Source organism: Coloeus monedula, assembly GCF_965178545.1.
Source record: "Coloeus monedula genome assembly, chromosome: 2".
In the NCBI taxonomy this organism is placed as follows: Eukaryota; Metazoa; Chordata; class Aves; order Passeriformes; family Corvidae; genus Coloeus; species Coloeus monedula.
In genome coordinates, this window is record NC_138782.1 from 95967278 (window position 1) to 95984156 (window position 16879).

At 42.4% G+C, this 16879-nt stretch overlaps 1 protein-coding gene across 2 annotated transcripts in view; it reads left to right on the forward strand.

Annotated features, from left to right (window-relative positions):
- ELOVL5 (ELOVL fatty acid elongase 5) overlaps nt 1-16879 on the forward strand; it is a 40661-nt gene that overhangs the window by 9570 nt on the left and 14212 nt on the right. For both annotated transcript variants that reach the window (XM_082277259.1, XM_082277260.1), the window contains exons 2-3: nt 14423-14491; nt 16348-16535. In XM_082277259.1, the coding sequence (XP_082133385.1) occupies nt 14434-14491; nt 16348-16535 (246 nt within the window). In that variant the 5' untranslated portion in view covers nt 14423-14433. The remainder of the gene's footprint in view (nt 1-14422; nt 14492-16347; nt 16536-16879) is intronic.

Consider the following 16879-nt stretch of genomic DNA (forward strand, 5'->3'; position numbering starts at 1 on the left):
GCTGCACCTTTTCACACTTCCATATTTCTGTCTGTATCTATTTTTCAGTCTTTGTTTTTTAAAACCTTACTCACCCAACACCCAACACCCTGAAAGGTTGTTTTGCAGAACAGAGGAGCAGGTCTGGATTTTGCACCAAACTGATGGAGAAGCTCTAGTCTGCCATTGGTGGTTCAGACACATCCTCCCTTACAGCATCATCGCTCTTCTAAGATCCTTACCAAATTCCCACCTAAGCTGTCAGTCATTAGTGTGAGAGTAGAATAATAACAAAGTCTGATTTTTTGTTGGTTTTTTGGTTTTTTCCCTACCCTTATTCCTCCACCACATACCAGTTCCAGTGTGGGAATATGAACTTGAGCATTTAACTCCCTGGTCAAGAATAGCAGGTCTGTTTAATTGAAGAGTCCTTTTACTGCTGTTTGGTTTAGAGATGACACATCTATGTGGAGGGCTTGTATTACACAGAGATAAAAACATTGTGGAAAAATAACCTGCAACTACAGGAATGGTGTTTTGATACTTGAAAAATTGGTTAATGAAAGAGTTTTTTGCATAAAAGCATGTTTTGCTTTTAGCATACAGTAAAAATAGAGGTGTGTTGGTGGTGAGATTCCAGAGGGGAAGACTTTCAGAGAGCTGCTGACATGAATAAGCAATTTAATTGCCTGAAGCATTATTCTGTATCCTGTACAGTCTGTATGAAACATGTATGAAATACGTACACTCAGAATGTACAGGGTTTACCTGCTGAGCAACTTTGAATGTGTTGACATTTTAATAATTAATGTGCAGAGTCTTAATATAGAGGCTGAAGAGGATGTCTTTTGCCCAGAGTTTAAAGAGTTTCTTTAAAAGTGTTGCTGATGAAACAGCACTTAACTCTGTCCTTTCACTCCTGGTAGAATATGAGCATTTATAAAGTACACCGTAAGTTAGGTTTTCACTTTGCTGCAGTCAGCATTGTTTCCTATGTGTAAATCACTAAGTGCATAGCAATGTGTTTTTCTCATATAACGAATTTAATAATAAGCTTTGGGCGTCAAGTAAAAAATATTTGGTGTTATCAGAAAATCAAACTTCCCATTGAAATTTAGTCTTGGACTACTGTGTTCAAGATGTGTCTCAAATCACTAGTAAGGTTGCTGTTTGTTTTTTCTTACAGTATAACATACCAGACTGAAAATTAAAGGAGATTTTTTCCCTCTGTCCTCATGGCCCTCAGCTGCAGCCGGCCAGGGTATAGCAAGAGGTTTTGGTCATATTCACTGTCTGTCTTTTTATTTCAATCCTTTTCTGTGTATTTATTTCCATTAGCTCTGTTTCTTTTGGAATACTTTTCCTGTGTTTAGATTGAATAATAGTTGTCTTTTCTTGAAAGAAACGTGTAGTTGGTTCTTCATGTGTTTGGTCTCTCAATAGTTAACATTTTCATCCCCTTCCCCTATCTGACCTGCCTTGAGACCATCCTTAGTTCTGCAGTTTTCAAGACAGAAACAGGGTAATGCATCCTAAAATCTGCCTCTTTCATAGTTTAAACATGTCAAGGTTGGGTTTTTTGTTGTTGTTTGCTTTTTGCAGTGCAATAATCTGTCAGTTCATGCTGCTACAATTATATTTAAGAAATCTTGTAGGTTAGCTCTGCATGACGTATCCTGTCTGACCTTTTGTTATTTTGTGCTTTCTTTTTTCTGCAGTTTTTGTACTTTTCACTAGAACCATTCTTATATGTAAAATGATGATTGTGCAATGCATTTTATTTTGGCCTCCTCTTAATAGTATTTCAAAGTTCTGCATTAGACATACTTCATCTTCCATTTTGTCCCATCTGTTTCATTTACCTTTCTTTTTGCTATGGTTCCTTGCTGGGTGCAGTGTGATGGCTTTGTTCAGCTTCAGCCGCATGAGACCTGTTCGTCACCCACATGTCCACGTTGTGCTACTGCTTCTGCTGCAGTAAATCAGCAGCGTGATGGACCTGGCTGAAAGCTGATCTTGCTTGATTGGCTTCTTTGGGGCTACCTCAGTTTTTCCAGGTTCCTTCCACCCAGGCGGGGTGGAGAGTAGGGAAGGAAAGAAAGCAGCCTTGCAGCAGTGTCAAAACTGTTGCTGTCTGTTCCTCTTTGCTGCACATGCTCTGGGTATGGCTATATAAATAGTTATATGGTTGTATAGTGGACCAGGCTGAATAGAGAAGTTGGAGCCTGTGGGTTGCTGGTAGGCATGGGCAGGCACCACAACTGGATGGATGGAGATGCTTATCTTTAGGAATGAGTAAGTTGCTGAAGATGTTGTTTAAGAGACTTCGGACACGCAGTGAGGCAGAGGAGGCACGTCTGATGCCCCCTTTTCCAGGGGACTGCTGCCCTGCTGAGAGTGGGGTAGCTGCAGGGTTGGTAAAGAAACCTGTTGCCTGTTGTTTGGGTGGATATTGCTTTGTCCCTGTATTTAAAGCAGATATATTGCATTAAGTTACAGTACTAACCCTGCCGTTGTTCCAGTGCTTGTGAAAGTATGAAGCAAATGTAGCAAAACCTTCTGCATCTTGGTGCTGGAGCTGGGGCTTCAGTTTAGCTGTGTTCTTCCTTGGAACAGATTTTAAAATCGCAGCAGGGTTCTCACTGCACCAAGAATTTGATACCTCTTATTGAAAGAAAAGTGTGGCAAAACTTTGGAGGAAAGGGACTTACTTTCCTGGAATTCACTGCCTGACTTCTGCAGGTAACTGAAGCTTTTGTGTTACAAGTTTGCAGAAAACAGCTTGGAAGTTGCCAGATACGTGGAGTTTTTTTCCTCCAGTAGTCTATTTAAAGTTCATAGAAAGAGTCAGTGATAAGATCACACGCAGCTGTACCATTACAGAATTTCCTTGTAATTGGTTGGCTGGTCTTTCTACCCTTAAAACAAATAATAAAATACAAGAAACCACACTACTTACCTCCTGGAGCAGGGTCTTTTGATGAAGTAACATTTTGGAAAGTGCTGCCAAAATCAAACAAAGGAAATGTGCAGGTACAAATGTTTTCTAACTACTCCAGGAGTCAATCATCTTTCAGGGGCCTTTGTTACAGCAATGATTTGGTACCACAAAACTTTCTGATTCTCAGGAAGAGTTGGTTTGACGTGGGTCTGGTGCAGGCAAGGATGTTCAGCTCCTCAGGATTCATCAGGCTTTTCAGCCCTGAGTTCTGTAACAGAAATGCCATCAGCTGACTGCCTGGTTTTGGCAGTAATAACAATTTGCAGATGTGTGAAGTGTTGCACAAGAAGGGAAAGGTGTGGGAGAATGATCTGACAAATGCATCTGTAAGAAGTCTCCTGTCTCCTTGTTTTCTGTCCCTGTGCCAGGACATGTTGTCTTTCAGTACTCCTTGTGAATCCTAGGCAGGAACAAGGTCAAAAACTTGTTTTATATAGTGTTAGCACCTTTATCCTTTAGAAAAGCAGATCTTAAAGGTAGTTGATTTTCAGAATAATGAGCCTAATTATTTTTGCACTGTTTGAAGGCAGGGGGTTTAACAGGGCACATAGTGGTTAGGATTCTGTCCTGAGCAGCACAGTGCCATGGCATAACACTTGTACCTAAAGTAATGTTTTTTCTTCTTTTAATTCTAAGAATGATGGGAAAAGGAAAAATTTTTGGTACCTTCTTCTGTTTAAAGCTAGCCATCATTCATACTTGCCTGACCTCTGTTAGGACTGTTTACTTATGTATGATGGTGTAGTGGTTTTGGTTCAAAATATTCATTAGTTACTCATTTTCCTTCTGTGAGATAAGAATTAGGAGAAAAGCAAAGCAGGCACAAACCTTAAACAGTTGCAGTACAATGAAAGAGTTTTATTACTAATAGAATTAAAAGTAAAGAGACAATAACAAAACAAAATTAAAGCAAATCCCCCCCCCCCCCCCCCCCAGCACTTCTCTCCTTTTACCTAGCTCACACAAGGGATAACAGAACATGGGATGTTAGTCAGTGTTCCAGTTCTTGAAAAGTCTCTCTCTTATGCTTAAGGGAAAAAAGGGTTTTTCCTTCAGTTGCACGTGGTTCCCAAACTGCCACCAACAGCAGATCCGCCCGGAAACAAACAATCTGCTGTGTGTAGAACATCTCTCCCATGAAAAATCTCACAGTTCCTTCACACTGCAAGACATGGGCCATCACATGGGGTTATTCATCTTTTTAAGGATAAGTTCTTTTGGCCTGCACACAAAGGCTGTTCTTCGCCACAAGTCTCTAACAGCCTCTTACTACTTCTGTATAGCCTGGCATCGGCATTCTTCACAATCTTCACAGGCACACGAAGATACTCCATCCCCCCATGTTCTTCAAATGGATTAAAGAGACAAACAGTTTGTGGTATTACAGTTTCTTACCACGGCATGCAAGAAGGTTTCTTTTAAGCTGCGCGCCAGAATCGCGGCACCGCCCTCTTTTCTCCCGTCGCCATTTCCAGCTCCGTCCCACGGGACTCACTTCTCTTTCTCTCTGACTGACACCGCCATGCTGAAGAGTGTTCTTGTTCAGCCTTTACGGTGGGGAAAGCCTCGCTCCCTTTGTGCTGCTGGCTGCGTGGTGTCTTCTTCAGTTCAGCACGAAGTGTGCTGGCTGCAGACAGGAGGCTCTGCCGGCTCCCGTTGACTCCGCCGGCTCCGCATGGAGAGGAGAGGGACCCGCCGGTCCCCAGAAGCCGCGCTGGATGGGTTTCGCTGTGAGCAGTCCATGGCTGGTTTTAGCTGTGAGCAGTCCATGGCTGGTTTTAGCTGCCTGCGGCTCTGAGGCAGTCCCCCCCCAGCCACCCAGGGTCCGTGCCGCAGTGTTGGGAAAGGGGGAAAGGGGCAGTGGCCCCGGCCCGGCCCGGCAGGGCCGGGAGGCTCCGGAGCCCCCCCCTCCCAGCAAGCGAGCTCCGACCAAAGGGGAAGTCCCGCCTTTCTGTGCGGTTTAAATATGTAAATTGTGAGAAGCGTAATTGGTCTTAAAGACTGTCCATCAACTCAGGGTCAACCCAATACAGATGGTACAGTCTGGCATGATGTTTAGCATCTTAAAATGAAGGTACCAAGTATTGGTACAGCTGCAGCCACACAGGGTCTCGCAGGAGTACAGCATGAACATAGGAAAGTTTTAAGATTGACTTCTAGCATGGCTGACTGTATAGTGAAATGGCAGCAAGGCAAGCACTGGGGTACATTTACAGTGCCAGTATGCATCCTTTCTACCTTAGGTAAAAGTATAGAAATTCACTTGTATTGAAGAATGTAACTAATAAAGTGTATTGCATGTAATTTTATATGCTAGGGCTCATCAGAGAATTTCACTTCTTCCACAGCACTCCAGGTACTACCCCACAAGCACTGGAAATAGAGTAAGCACACAAATAAATACTTAACATACTGTGACTTGCCTAAGGGTGACTTGTTTGTGTGCTTTTTCAGTGTGATCTGGTTTCTTAAACACAAATGGTCCTCCAAAAGATGTCAGTTACCCACCTGAACACAGGGGTTGTAGTTTCACATCTTAGCAGGGCATCTTAATTCAGGTTTTATGTGCACTCTTATGGCTATACAAGTCAGATTTGCATGGTATAGCATTTACCTTTGTGACTGTCACGCTCAGCTTTCATGGTCTTCTAATTCCTCCACTTTTTATTGGATTGCTGTATCTACTCAGCATGTGAACCTGAGATAACCTTTATATAGCTAAATTTTGTTTACAGGATAGCTGCACACAGCCATTTTTTGCTTTGTACAGTGTGTCACATGTGCAGGAGAATTTCAAGTACTTTTATAGATTAGATGACAAACTTTCATGTGTCAAGCTACTAAATGCAAAGAAAGTAACCAAGAATTATATATCTCCATAGTTTGAGTTTTATTCTTGAGATGTCCCTAGGTTCAGAGCTTGGTGCCAGCAGTATTTTGGCAGGAGGAGGGGGCAGGTAGGTGACAAATGTTCTCAGTGCTCAGATTTGGTGCTGCAGCTGCAGAGTGTTGGAGGAAATGAGGGTTCATGTGGGGGGACAGTCCCACTTGGCACTCATTTTTTTTTCTGCTTCTTGCTTTTTAAATTTTATGGTGCCATTATGAGACATGGGCATTTAAAGAAAAGGTAAATTGAAGCTTACTGTCTGGAAGGTACACAGTGCTCTTGAAAGTAATGGTCCTGCAAGGCTGGGCTTCTCCATCCTTGGTCCTGCTGGCTGTAGTCTCACTGGCTCTGTTAGAAAATGCAGGGTTTTGACCAAGAAGGCTCATTAAAATAGGCTTTGGGGACTGTGACTTTATTTTTCTCCTGTGGAAGCATAAAGTTGATCTGAGTGAAGTACGCAGAGATTACAGGAATCCCACTATTAAATTAGAGAAAAAAATTTCAGACTTTCTTGCAGGTGACTTTTGAATAAAAGAAACGAGACCAGAAATGAAAGGTAAAGTCTTTATGGCCCTCTGGACTTAGCTTTTTTCCCTTCATCTTCTCAACCCCCTTTAGTTTCTCAGGCCTCCTGAGGCTAATTTTCCATTGTGAGCTGCAGTCACAGAATAAGCTGAGGTGAAACGGACCCACAAGGATAATCAAGTCCAGTTCCTGGCACTGCACAGCACCATCCCCAAGTGTCACAGCACATGCCTGAGAGCATTGTCCAAACCCTTCCTGAGCTCTGTCAGGCTTGGTGCTGTGACCACTGCCCTGGGGAGCCTGTTCCAGGGCCCAGCCACCCTCTGGGTGAAGAACCTTTGTCGAATATCCAACCTAAACCTCCTCTGACACAGATTCAGGCCATTCCCTCGGGTCCTGTCACTGGTCACCACAGAGAGGAGATCAGTGTCTGCCCCTCCTCTTCCCCTCACAGGGAAGCTGTAACTGCAATGGGGTCTCTCCCCTCAGTCTCCTCCAGGCTGGACAGACCAAGTGACCTCAGCCACTCCTCATACAGCTTCCCCTCAAGGCCCTTTACCATCTTTGTTGCCCTCCTTTGGACACTCTCTAATAGTTAAAATATCTTTTTTATGTTGTGGTGCCCAAAACATCCCCCAGGACTCGAGGTGAGGCTGCCCCAGTGCAGAGCAGAGTGGGACAATCCCCTCCCTTGCCCGGCTGGCGATGCTGTGCCTGATGCCCTCCTGGCTGCCAGGGTACTGCTGACTCATGTTCAACTTGCTGTTGTCCAGGACCCCCAAAGTTTTGCAAAAAAGCACAGCTTTTGTAAAAAGATGGAACTTCAGATTCAAAGACTAGCTGTTAATAAACTGCCATAGTGATTGGGGAGGGGGGCTTTAGAGCAATGCTATCTAGCAAACACTGTGCTTTGACTTTCCTTACAAAAAGTCAGTTTGTTGCTCTGGTGCCATGTACATATTCTCCCTGTTTCCTTCTAACCTAGTTTGCTACAGATACTCTCTTCTGTTTCAGTTTAAAAAAAAAAAAAGCAGTTCTTAAACCCTAGCCAGAAGCTCTCTGCAGTGTCATTGCTGTGTATTACAAATACAGCAGTTGAAATAAACCTGTGTGCTTTCCCTTTTCTTCCTCCACATTTTATTTTTGTAAATACTCCTGCAGTTTTGACTGTATTGCTCTCACAGCACCTGGCTGTAAGCTAGCAGTGGTGAGGAGGTTTCAGTATCGCAGTGCTGGTGTATGGGCAGTGTTCAGGCTCAGGATATACCCCCTTGAACACTTTATTCCAGGAAAGTGCATGCTCTTGTGAAAACTGTGGTGCTGATTGATGCCAGATTGGCTGCTGCTAAGGGGGCTTTGCAGCTTTGTTTGTAGATGGATGCTGAATGCATCCTTCTGGCATGGAGAGGAAGTCATGAACCATTTTCCTCTGATTCTTAGTACTTCCATGGGTGTGTTTGTGTGCTTGCTTCCAACTTGCTCTTCCTGCTTGGCCATCACCCTTGGTGTCTTCCCTCTGCCTGAAGTCATCCCATGCCATATCAAGAGCTGTTGAGTGCAAGGGGATGAATTTTGTGTGAATGTCCCAATCCTAGGACAGTCAGATCCTAATTTAAGCTAGTTTAGATCTGCTGAAGGTGTGAATAAAATTGCAAGGACGTATTATTTCTCTTGCCTATCTGAAGATCATTAGATTCTGGTTTAATGAGGTATTGTGTACTGAATGCAGTTAGTTATTCTGTTTTGCAGTATCCTTTCTTGTATTTATTTCTGTTCTGTAAAATATTTTAATTACCACATCCCTGTTTATGTACTAAGTTAACCCTTACTGAAGGACTTGAGGGAATGGAATGACAGGAGTAGTAATGTTATGAAATTACCCCCCTATATATGCCCCTGGCTGAAATCTTCCTTTACCCCATGCATTTCCGAGTGGTTTGAAATCCCACTGAGGTTAAACTGTTTGAAACTAGCATCTCTCCTTTGACCCACATTTGTTACGCTTCCCTGAATTTTATACAAATTATTTATTTCTAAACTTCCTTATGCTGGTGCTGCTGGTGAGTGTGAAAGCTCAGCACTGTGGGTCCTGATGTGTCAGCAGCAGGCTGGAGGGTTTGCTGCTGATGCAAGGGGGCCAAAAATCTGCATCACTTTGCTAAAGATAGAGATGCAAAATAAAGTTTAAAAATAGCTTCTTGTATTTTAACAAAATTCAAGTGCAAAATCCGCAGCATTCGTGCTTCACCTGGTTTCCCATAAAATAAATGTACCTACACTTTCAGATCAGTACGGACTACAGTTTATTCTGAAGTCCTTTTTATTCCTAACATTAAGCATGCTTGGGATCTAGGAGGGTATTCAGAAAGGGAAAAAAAGGGTAATCTGGAGTTGGCAGGAAGTTGAAAGGCAAAGGGAACGCATTCAAGGGGCCGTTACGGCTTTGGAATAGAAAGGAGAAACTGGGCAGCTTTGGCAAATGGACAGAAAACGGTTGACAGCTTTAGTTATCAGTGCTGTCTTCCAGTTCTCCAGCAGCGGAGTGTTTTCAATTCCAGTACATCTACAAAAGCAAACAGCAGTGTAATCATTGGGGTTTTGGAGAAGGGATAGTTTGTACTTTTGGAGGAGGAAAAAGAGGAGTCACCTCTGCAGTGGCAGGGACTGGGAAACATTACTTTAAAAGAAAGCACAAATCAAGATTTCCAAAAGCAAGTGGCTAAAATTAGGCTTTGAAGTCCTAATTTAAGAACAGAGAAAGTGGCTGTTTTCCAAAAAGGCTGAGCAGCCAGGCCTGACAGCACATTTCTTTCAGAAGCCAGAACAATTATTTAGATGCCTATTTTGGGGATTTTTTTGGAACTCAAGTTCAGGCACTTAGCTGTGAAAACTGGGATCTGTTTCAGGGAGTTGTTGAGCAGCAGGGTGAGAGCTGGAGGATCCTTCTAAAAGGGAGCAGGCTCCCAGTGCTTTGAGCTTTCAGCTTAAAATGTTTTTTTGCTGCTGTTTGATTTGCTTAAAAAGGGTGTCATGGGACAGAAAGCAAACCTTTATATTTTTGTTCATCATCTTTACACCTGGAAAGTTACTCCAAGAAGAAACTCAAGAAACACCATCAAAATGGGATCAAGAATTCTTAAATTACTTCATAGCATAAACCATCCAGAATGTGTTTTCTGTGGAAAGCATAGGAGAGAATTTCCTTTCAAGGGCAGGAGCTGGTTGAAATCCTCCAGTATGTAGTAGCCCTTTCCTCAGAAAGTAGTTATGTGCATTAGAAGAGCAGGTTGTCAATGCTGGTAGCCTGTATGAAACACTTTCTATAAGTAAATATTAAAAATATATACTACAAGAAAAGCATGTTTCTGTGTAGGCTTTGAACTGTATTTTTGGTTGTCACACCAAGAAGCACCGGGGCCATCCATGCCTGGACTGAGTGATAGGGCAGAGCTTCACATCTTCTGCCCAAATATTTGGGTGGCTTCTGAAACATAGTGTTTGTCTCAGCTCATAGTGCCAGAAATGAACCGAGGATGCCAAATGGCCTGTGGATGTCCAGAAAAACCTGTCTGTCAAAATCCAAAGGATTATTGAAAAAAGTAATATTTTAATGATGTTGCTTGACCTTGTTGGGGCAAGGTGCAAGTTTACCCATTGTTATGTTTGTGTTGCAGAATTAAAGTCCAGTAATCTTGTTTGTTTAAAGCATCGGATAGGATTTTTTTCTGGATTAGATATTTGGACTTGAAGGAGTAAAATGTCTTCAAGGTTGTAAGCCTGAGTGCTTCCAGACTCTGATCCAGCTTGCCCTGGTCAAGGGCCTTACTGCACTGGTAAAATTTGGTGTCAGAGAGGATAATTTTTTTTCCATTGTAGAAGGGCAGGTTAGGAAAAAATAACTGGTGTATATAGAGGTACATGTTTTAAAAAGCATTGTCTGGCCTAATTGGGTCTTTTTTTTTTTTTTTTTTCTGGCTGTAGGTACTGCATAAGGCTACAGGTGTTGTTGGTCACTTCCTACAAGGCCTTTGACACAGTCCCCTACAACATTCTTCTCTCTAAATTGGAGACATATGGATTTGATGGGTGGATTGTTCACTGAAAAGGAATTGGTTGGATGATCACATCCAGAGGGTAGTGGTCAGCAACTCAGAGTCCTGATGGACCAAGTGGTGTCCCATGGGGGTCCATACTGGGACCAGTACTGTTTAATGTCTCCGTCAGTGACATGGAGAGGGGAATCGAGTGCACCCTCGGCAAGTTTGCCAACAACACCAAGCTGAGTGGTGTGGTTGACATCCCTGGAGTGCCATCCAGAGGGACCTGGACAGGCTCAAGAAGTGGGCCTTGGGAGCCTCATGAGGTTCAACAAGGCCAAGTATGCAGTCCCATACCTGGACTGGGGAAGTTCACAGTGTCAGTATGGCTGGGGGGATGAAGGGATTGAGAGCAGCCCTGCTGGGAAGGACTTTGGGGTGCTGGTAGAGGAGAGCTGGCAATATGTGCTTACAACCCAGAAAGCCAGTTGTATCCTGGGCTGCATCAAAAGCAGCATGACCACCAGGATGAGGGAGGGGATTCTGCCCCTCCTCTCTGGTGAGACCCCATCTGGAGTGCTGCATCCAGCTCTGGGGTCCTCAGCACAGGAAAGACATGGACATATTAAAGTGGATCCAGAGTAGGTCAGAGGGCTGGAGCACCTCTCCCTATGGAGACAGGCTAAGAGAGCTGGGGCTGCTCAGCCTGGAGAAGGGAAGGCTCCAGGGAGATCTTATTGTGGCCTTTCAGTACCTAAAAAGGGCCTACAAGAGAAATGAGTACAAACTTTTTAATCGGGATTGTAGTATTAGGACAGGGGGTAATGGTTTTGAACTAGAAGAAGGCAGATTTAGACTACATGTAAGGAAGAAGTTTTTTCAGTGAGGGTATTAGAACACTGGAACAGCTTTGTCATGGAGGTGGTAGACGCCCCATGCACAAAAACTTTCAAGGCTGGATAAGGCTCTGAGCAACTTGAGTGGAAGATGGTGTGGGAGTTGGACTAGGTAATCTTCAAAGGTCTTTTCCAAACCAAACCATTCCATGATTCTGTGAACAAGTGTGCCTTGCTGTGGGATGACTTGTAGGTAAAGGAGCATTGCTGCTAATCTGCTCGTGTATGCGGTCAGCTGCAGAATTTGCTTACCTTCAGTATTGGGAAATATGCCGATCTCAGTGTTTCAAATGGCCACTCGTTTAATTTTTCTGGGAGTCGATGTTTCTCTGAATTGGGAAACTATTCTAATGTAAAAAGAACCCTTGTAGTTGCTGCTGTTGAAGCAGTGTTTAATGTTGTGTGGCTGTTGGCAGGAGACTTGATGCATTTTCACATGACCCCCTCTGGAACAAAAGCAGATTGTTTCCTTCTGTTTTTCTGTTACACAAATGAGTTCCTTTTGAAAAAATTTCTTTTTCTGCAAATTGTGGAAATCGACACCAGGAATAGTTTTTCCTTTGCTGTGTCTTTTACAATCTGCTATCTGATAATGCTGGCACAAAAAGCTGCTTTGGGGTACCAGCCCAAAAAGGCTGAGACCTCTGCAGAAAGCCTCCTCCTCTTGGGGAATGAGTTTTTCTTCCAGTTTTATCGAGGGTTCAACATGGACTTTCATTTCTTGCTGTCTTTGCTATAGCTAGGCAGAGTTTGTTTCTCATTTCTTAGTTGTTTCATTTACATACATGCATTTTTAGTGTCTAGCAAATGTAGCAATGTATGTAGCAAGTCAGTTCTGGATTGAGCTTTTTTGTAAATTTTTGTATAACAAACCTTTGGTTTTGTACCGGCTTCTCCCGTCTGAAGCCTTTGCCTGTGAAAAGGGTAGTTGAAGTCAGATGCAGGTTTTTGGCTGATGCAGTGCTGCATAACTAGACCAATCAGTACTGGATCAAAAGAGCAACAGATTGATTAAGTGGGGATCTCAAACAACAAAATGAATCCTCCACCAGGGACTGGGTTTTGTGGCAATATTTAATAGCTGACAAATTTTTTTAAAAAATGGGGTGACAAAAAAAAAGGGTGCTTTCTCTAGAATTTTTTTTTCTCCTTGTAATTATATACTCATTTCTCACAGCCTTCCTGTTGTTCGCACTTCTGGTGACACAAGTTATATTTCCTTATTCCTAGGACACCAGTGTGCCAGTGCTGTGGCCATTCACACAAGCGCTTGCAGTACAGTAGCTGGTGAGGTTTTATCCCAAAAATGCACTTTCTTCTGAAGTGTTTCCTTACTCGGGCTGGGCTTCTTAAGTCAGAAAATAAAACCAGTATAAATCAGGGCTGCAAAATACTTTTTAACACTTCTTGTTATTTTGATCAAGCCCTTTTCTTTGTGCCTGGTGACCAGATTCCAGTGATGTTTCTGTGGCTTTCTGTGGGTCAAAGCGGTATGACACGAAAGGGAAAGTCTCTTCTGTGTGTCCCTGAGAGGCCTGCAGGGAACAGTGGGTGGTGGTGCAGGCACAAGTCCCTGGGGAGCCTGTCAGCCTCCTGCCTGGGGCCCTGTGGTGCAAGGGATATGGGCTTATTTAGAAGACCACAGAATGGAAATGCATGACCTAAGCCCCTTGTATTTGCTTGGTCCCATGGGAAGTCGGAGCCCCTGCAGGCTTTCCAGCACTGGCTCCCAGACCCACTTCGGATTGGGGAGAAAGCGTCATTTGCATCCTGCTTGGCTTTTCTTGTTGGACCTGGAAGAAATGGAGGTTTCAGTCTCAGCTAACTAAAACCAGAGGATATATGATTAACTTAACTTGTTTAAATCAAAAATCCCCTGGAGAAGTTGGGATTTTCATGGGTGGAAGAGAGAGGTTTCTTTAGGTAGAACTAAAAAAAAAAAAAAAAATAGATACTAATTTTTTTTTCTTAGCAACTACATATAAGCTTGTGTAATTGTTTTGGTTGGTGCTGTGGGTATGCTGACAGCTTGTGTTGCTTATGTTATTTCCCCCTAACTAAAAATTGTTGTTAATATTAATACTTTAGGAAAGGAGAAACACCAAGAAGTGAAAACCATTCTATTAAAAGTGCATACAATTTTATTAGTGAAAGTTCAGTACAATTCTGGATAGAAAAGAAGAAATTGGAAGGGTTGGGGGCTTTTTCTTAATCAAGAAGAAAATTACTTCCTCTTCTCTTGAGAACAGCTTCATGCACAGTTGTCCCTGCTTGTGGACAGTGTTGCTGCTTCTTTCCTTCTTTAACCATAGTGAGGTACCTCAGTGTGAGTGCCTCAGTGTGCAGACCAGGTGCTACCAGTAACTAGTGGCCACGTGAGGAGCTGACAGGTGACATTTGAATCAGTCTACTGATGTTGGACGAATTTTATCTGGTAATGGCTTAGCAGTAAGCAGTTTCTGGAACTGGAGATGGTCATGCCATAAGATGCTGTGTTTTCTCCCTGGCCTCTGCAGCCCTCTCTGTCACTCAGTGATTGTTGATCTCTTGGTTTTATGGGCTGTTAATCACAGCTGTAATCAGTCACCTATCTGCAGGTGATAGCAGAGCCAGTTTTTACTTCTTTTCTCCTTCCCTCTTCCTCCCTAGCTAGCCTTGCTAGTTATTTGAGATTCTTTGTTAAAATAGCTTCATAGTATTTATCTGAAAATTTCAGTGTTGCTGGCTTTCTCAAAGTCCAGTCCTCCTACTGATTGAGGGATCTTTCAAGATGCCGTATTTTATTTGCATGTACAAAACACAGAATTAGAAAGAACTTCAGGTTAATCTGAACTCATTATTTTAAGCTTCTGTGCATCTCTAACTATGATTAAATACTTCGGTGGGAAGTGTAGCTCATACACCAATGTCTCTCTGAGAATAGAATAAGCTTTATGTACTGAGAAAGCCCAGCTTTATATGCTGAGAAAGCCCATTATGTTTGCTGGAATTTTTGCATACTAGTATTTTCTTTGTTAACCCTAACAGAATGTGTTCAGATGATTAAACTATTTTCCTTAGCAGAAGAACTAACTGTCTCCTTTTCTTTCAATTTCAGTAGGTTGTATAATGGAACTTGTGGATAAAACAATCAATAGTTACTTTGATGTTTGGCTTGGACCCAGAGGTAAGATTTCTCAAAAGTTAACACATAAATAAAACTGACCTTACTAGAATATAAGAAACATTTTTCCTCTAACTTGACATTGACAGGTGACTACTTAGTTTAGGCCCTTCAAAGCATGTATGACAGTGTAATAAATAGGAGTCTACTCAATGCTTCTGATCATTTGACTTGAAGAGGTCATTCTTCTTACTATCAGTTAAGCTCATGGTGTTTGTCTTAGTGAGTGACCGACCTCACTCGGATCTTTGCTGCTTTTTTTTTTGTTAATTTAGTAATAGCTTTTATTCCAAAATAGCCACTTTAATTTGCATTTAATTAAATGAAAATACTCTTGCCTTCATAACTAGAGCTCCTATGGAATTTTTCACTAAAAATATCTGTAGTTTTTGGAAAACACTGCTTCTTTGAAACCATTCTTTTTTAAAGAAGCAATAGTTTTGGTGGGTTTTGCCCTGGGAAAAACTCTGCAGGTGGAGAAGTGCAATCCTGGTCAGTGTGAGGGAGGGAGAGGCCATGGGACCAGGAAAAGCAGTGGCCTCATGCTGAGGGCTTGAGTAGGATGGTCTAGTTCCCCATGGTTCTGACCAGGGGAATTAAATGCCTGCATCCTGCACAGAGTGTGCCGAGCACTGCTGGTCAGTGGCATGTGCTTTCTTCCTCTGACTGCTGCAGTAATGCCTTTTCTCTGTCCCAGTGAAGATCTAGTGATACTGCCCCTTCTTCACAGGACAAAGTCCACAGGAGGTGGAACAAGCCTCTCATTCTTCTAAGTGTGTTTTCATTTGCTCTTATTAGTATCTCAGTGCCCTTGTTGCCCCTCTCTTCATACTAAGCCTGTGTAAATTAGCCTGGATGTTCTGATATAACATATTGCATGTGCTGGCATACGGTCTCTATTTGCTGTGTGTGAAAAATAATGAACCATAAAGGTGGCAAATCCAAACAATTCCCTGGCTTGGCTACCTACTTTCCAACCTACAGTTTTAAGGCCTCATTTCGTACATTCAGGATCCATGTATGACTCCTCTAAAATTAAGTCAAGACTGTGAATGACAGCAGTACTTGAATTGTTCATTTATAGTTTGGTTAACTTGGTTTCAGTACTTTGGGCTGACTTTAGTGAGAGGAGTGAGATACTGTGCTGTTGCCAGGTATGGACAACACAGTTGTGGTTCAAAAGGATCACACAAATTGTTCCAAGTGTTCCCCTAAAATTCTCTGGTTCAGGGTGGTTTATGTGCTTTTCCCAAGAAGTTGTTGTGTTGCCAGCTGGCCTGGTTGCTTGGGCTGAACTGACCGCTCTGTGTTCCGTTGCTCGTACAAGGACTCCAAAATTTAGTTCTTTCTAATAGCACATACAAAATTCTAATTGTATTAGTATTGACTGGAAAATAATTATCAGGATCATCCACCAGTAACTACAGAGGTATCTGCTTCAGTCCTAGGTTTGCTAACTTTAGGAAATAAGGTGTCTACCATCGGAAAGGGTTGGTTTGAGAAAATAAAGGGGATAGATTTGTTGAAGCATTTCTTTGTAATTTAAGCTTATCTGTGGTATTCAAGTGGGTGACAGTTCTGAATGGTAATGATTATTTTAAAATAATAGTGGTAATAACTTAAGAATATTTTTGCCGTAGGAAAATAATTATTTCTGCTTTCTTTAACAGATACATAAATAAAATACTGTTGTTTGCAATTAGCATTGTGGCCCTTAATAAAAGGGCTTGCTGCACTTCCTTTGTCTTTCTTTGGTATTCCAGCACTGAAAGCATTTTGGGTGGAGCTATTTTTAGATGTGTTGAATTCTTCTGCTTACAAAATCTTAGTGTTTGTATGTTTTTGTTTGTTTGTTTCAGACCCCAGAGTAAAAGGATGGCTTCTTCTGGAGAACTATACACCTACCTTTATCTTCTCAGTCTTGTACTTACTAATCGTATGGCTAGGACCAAAGTACATGCGGAATAAGCAACCGTTCTCATGCAGGGGTATTCTAGTGATCTACAACCTTGGACTTACACTGCTTTCTCTATATATGTTTTATGAGGTAAGAGAAAAACGGTTGGTCAGGCTTACTTTGCAGTGTCTGTTTTAATTCCATTGGCTCATGTTGAAAATAATCTCTGAGCACAGTGCTCCTAAATTGGGGAAGCAATCTGCAACCATTTTCAATGTCACTTCTCTGGGGAGAAAACCCTGATTGTAATGTTACCTCTAAGGATCAGGTGAAACAAATCTTTCTTCAAACATCCTTGCTGGCCTCGGTTAGCAATGTTTCAAATGCACTTTTCTCAGTCAGTACAAGTGAAGGCCTGATCTTTCAGCATGAACTTGGCTACTCCTTGAGTAACTTCTCCTTGCTCAATGTGATTGTGCTGGTGCACTGTACAA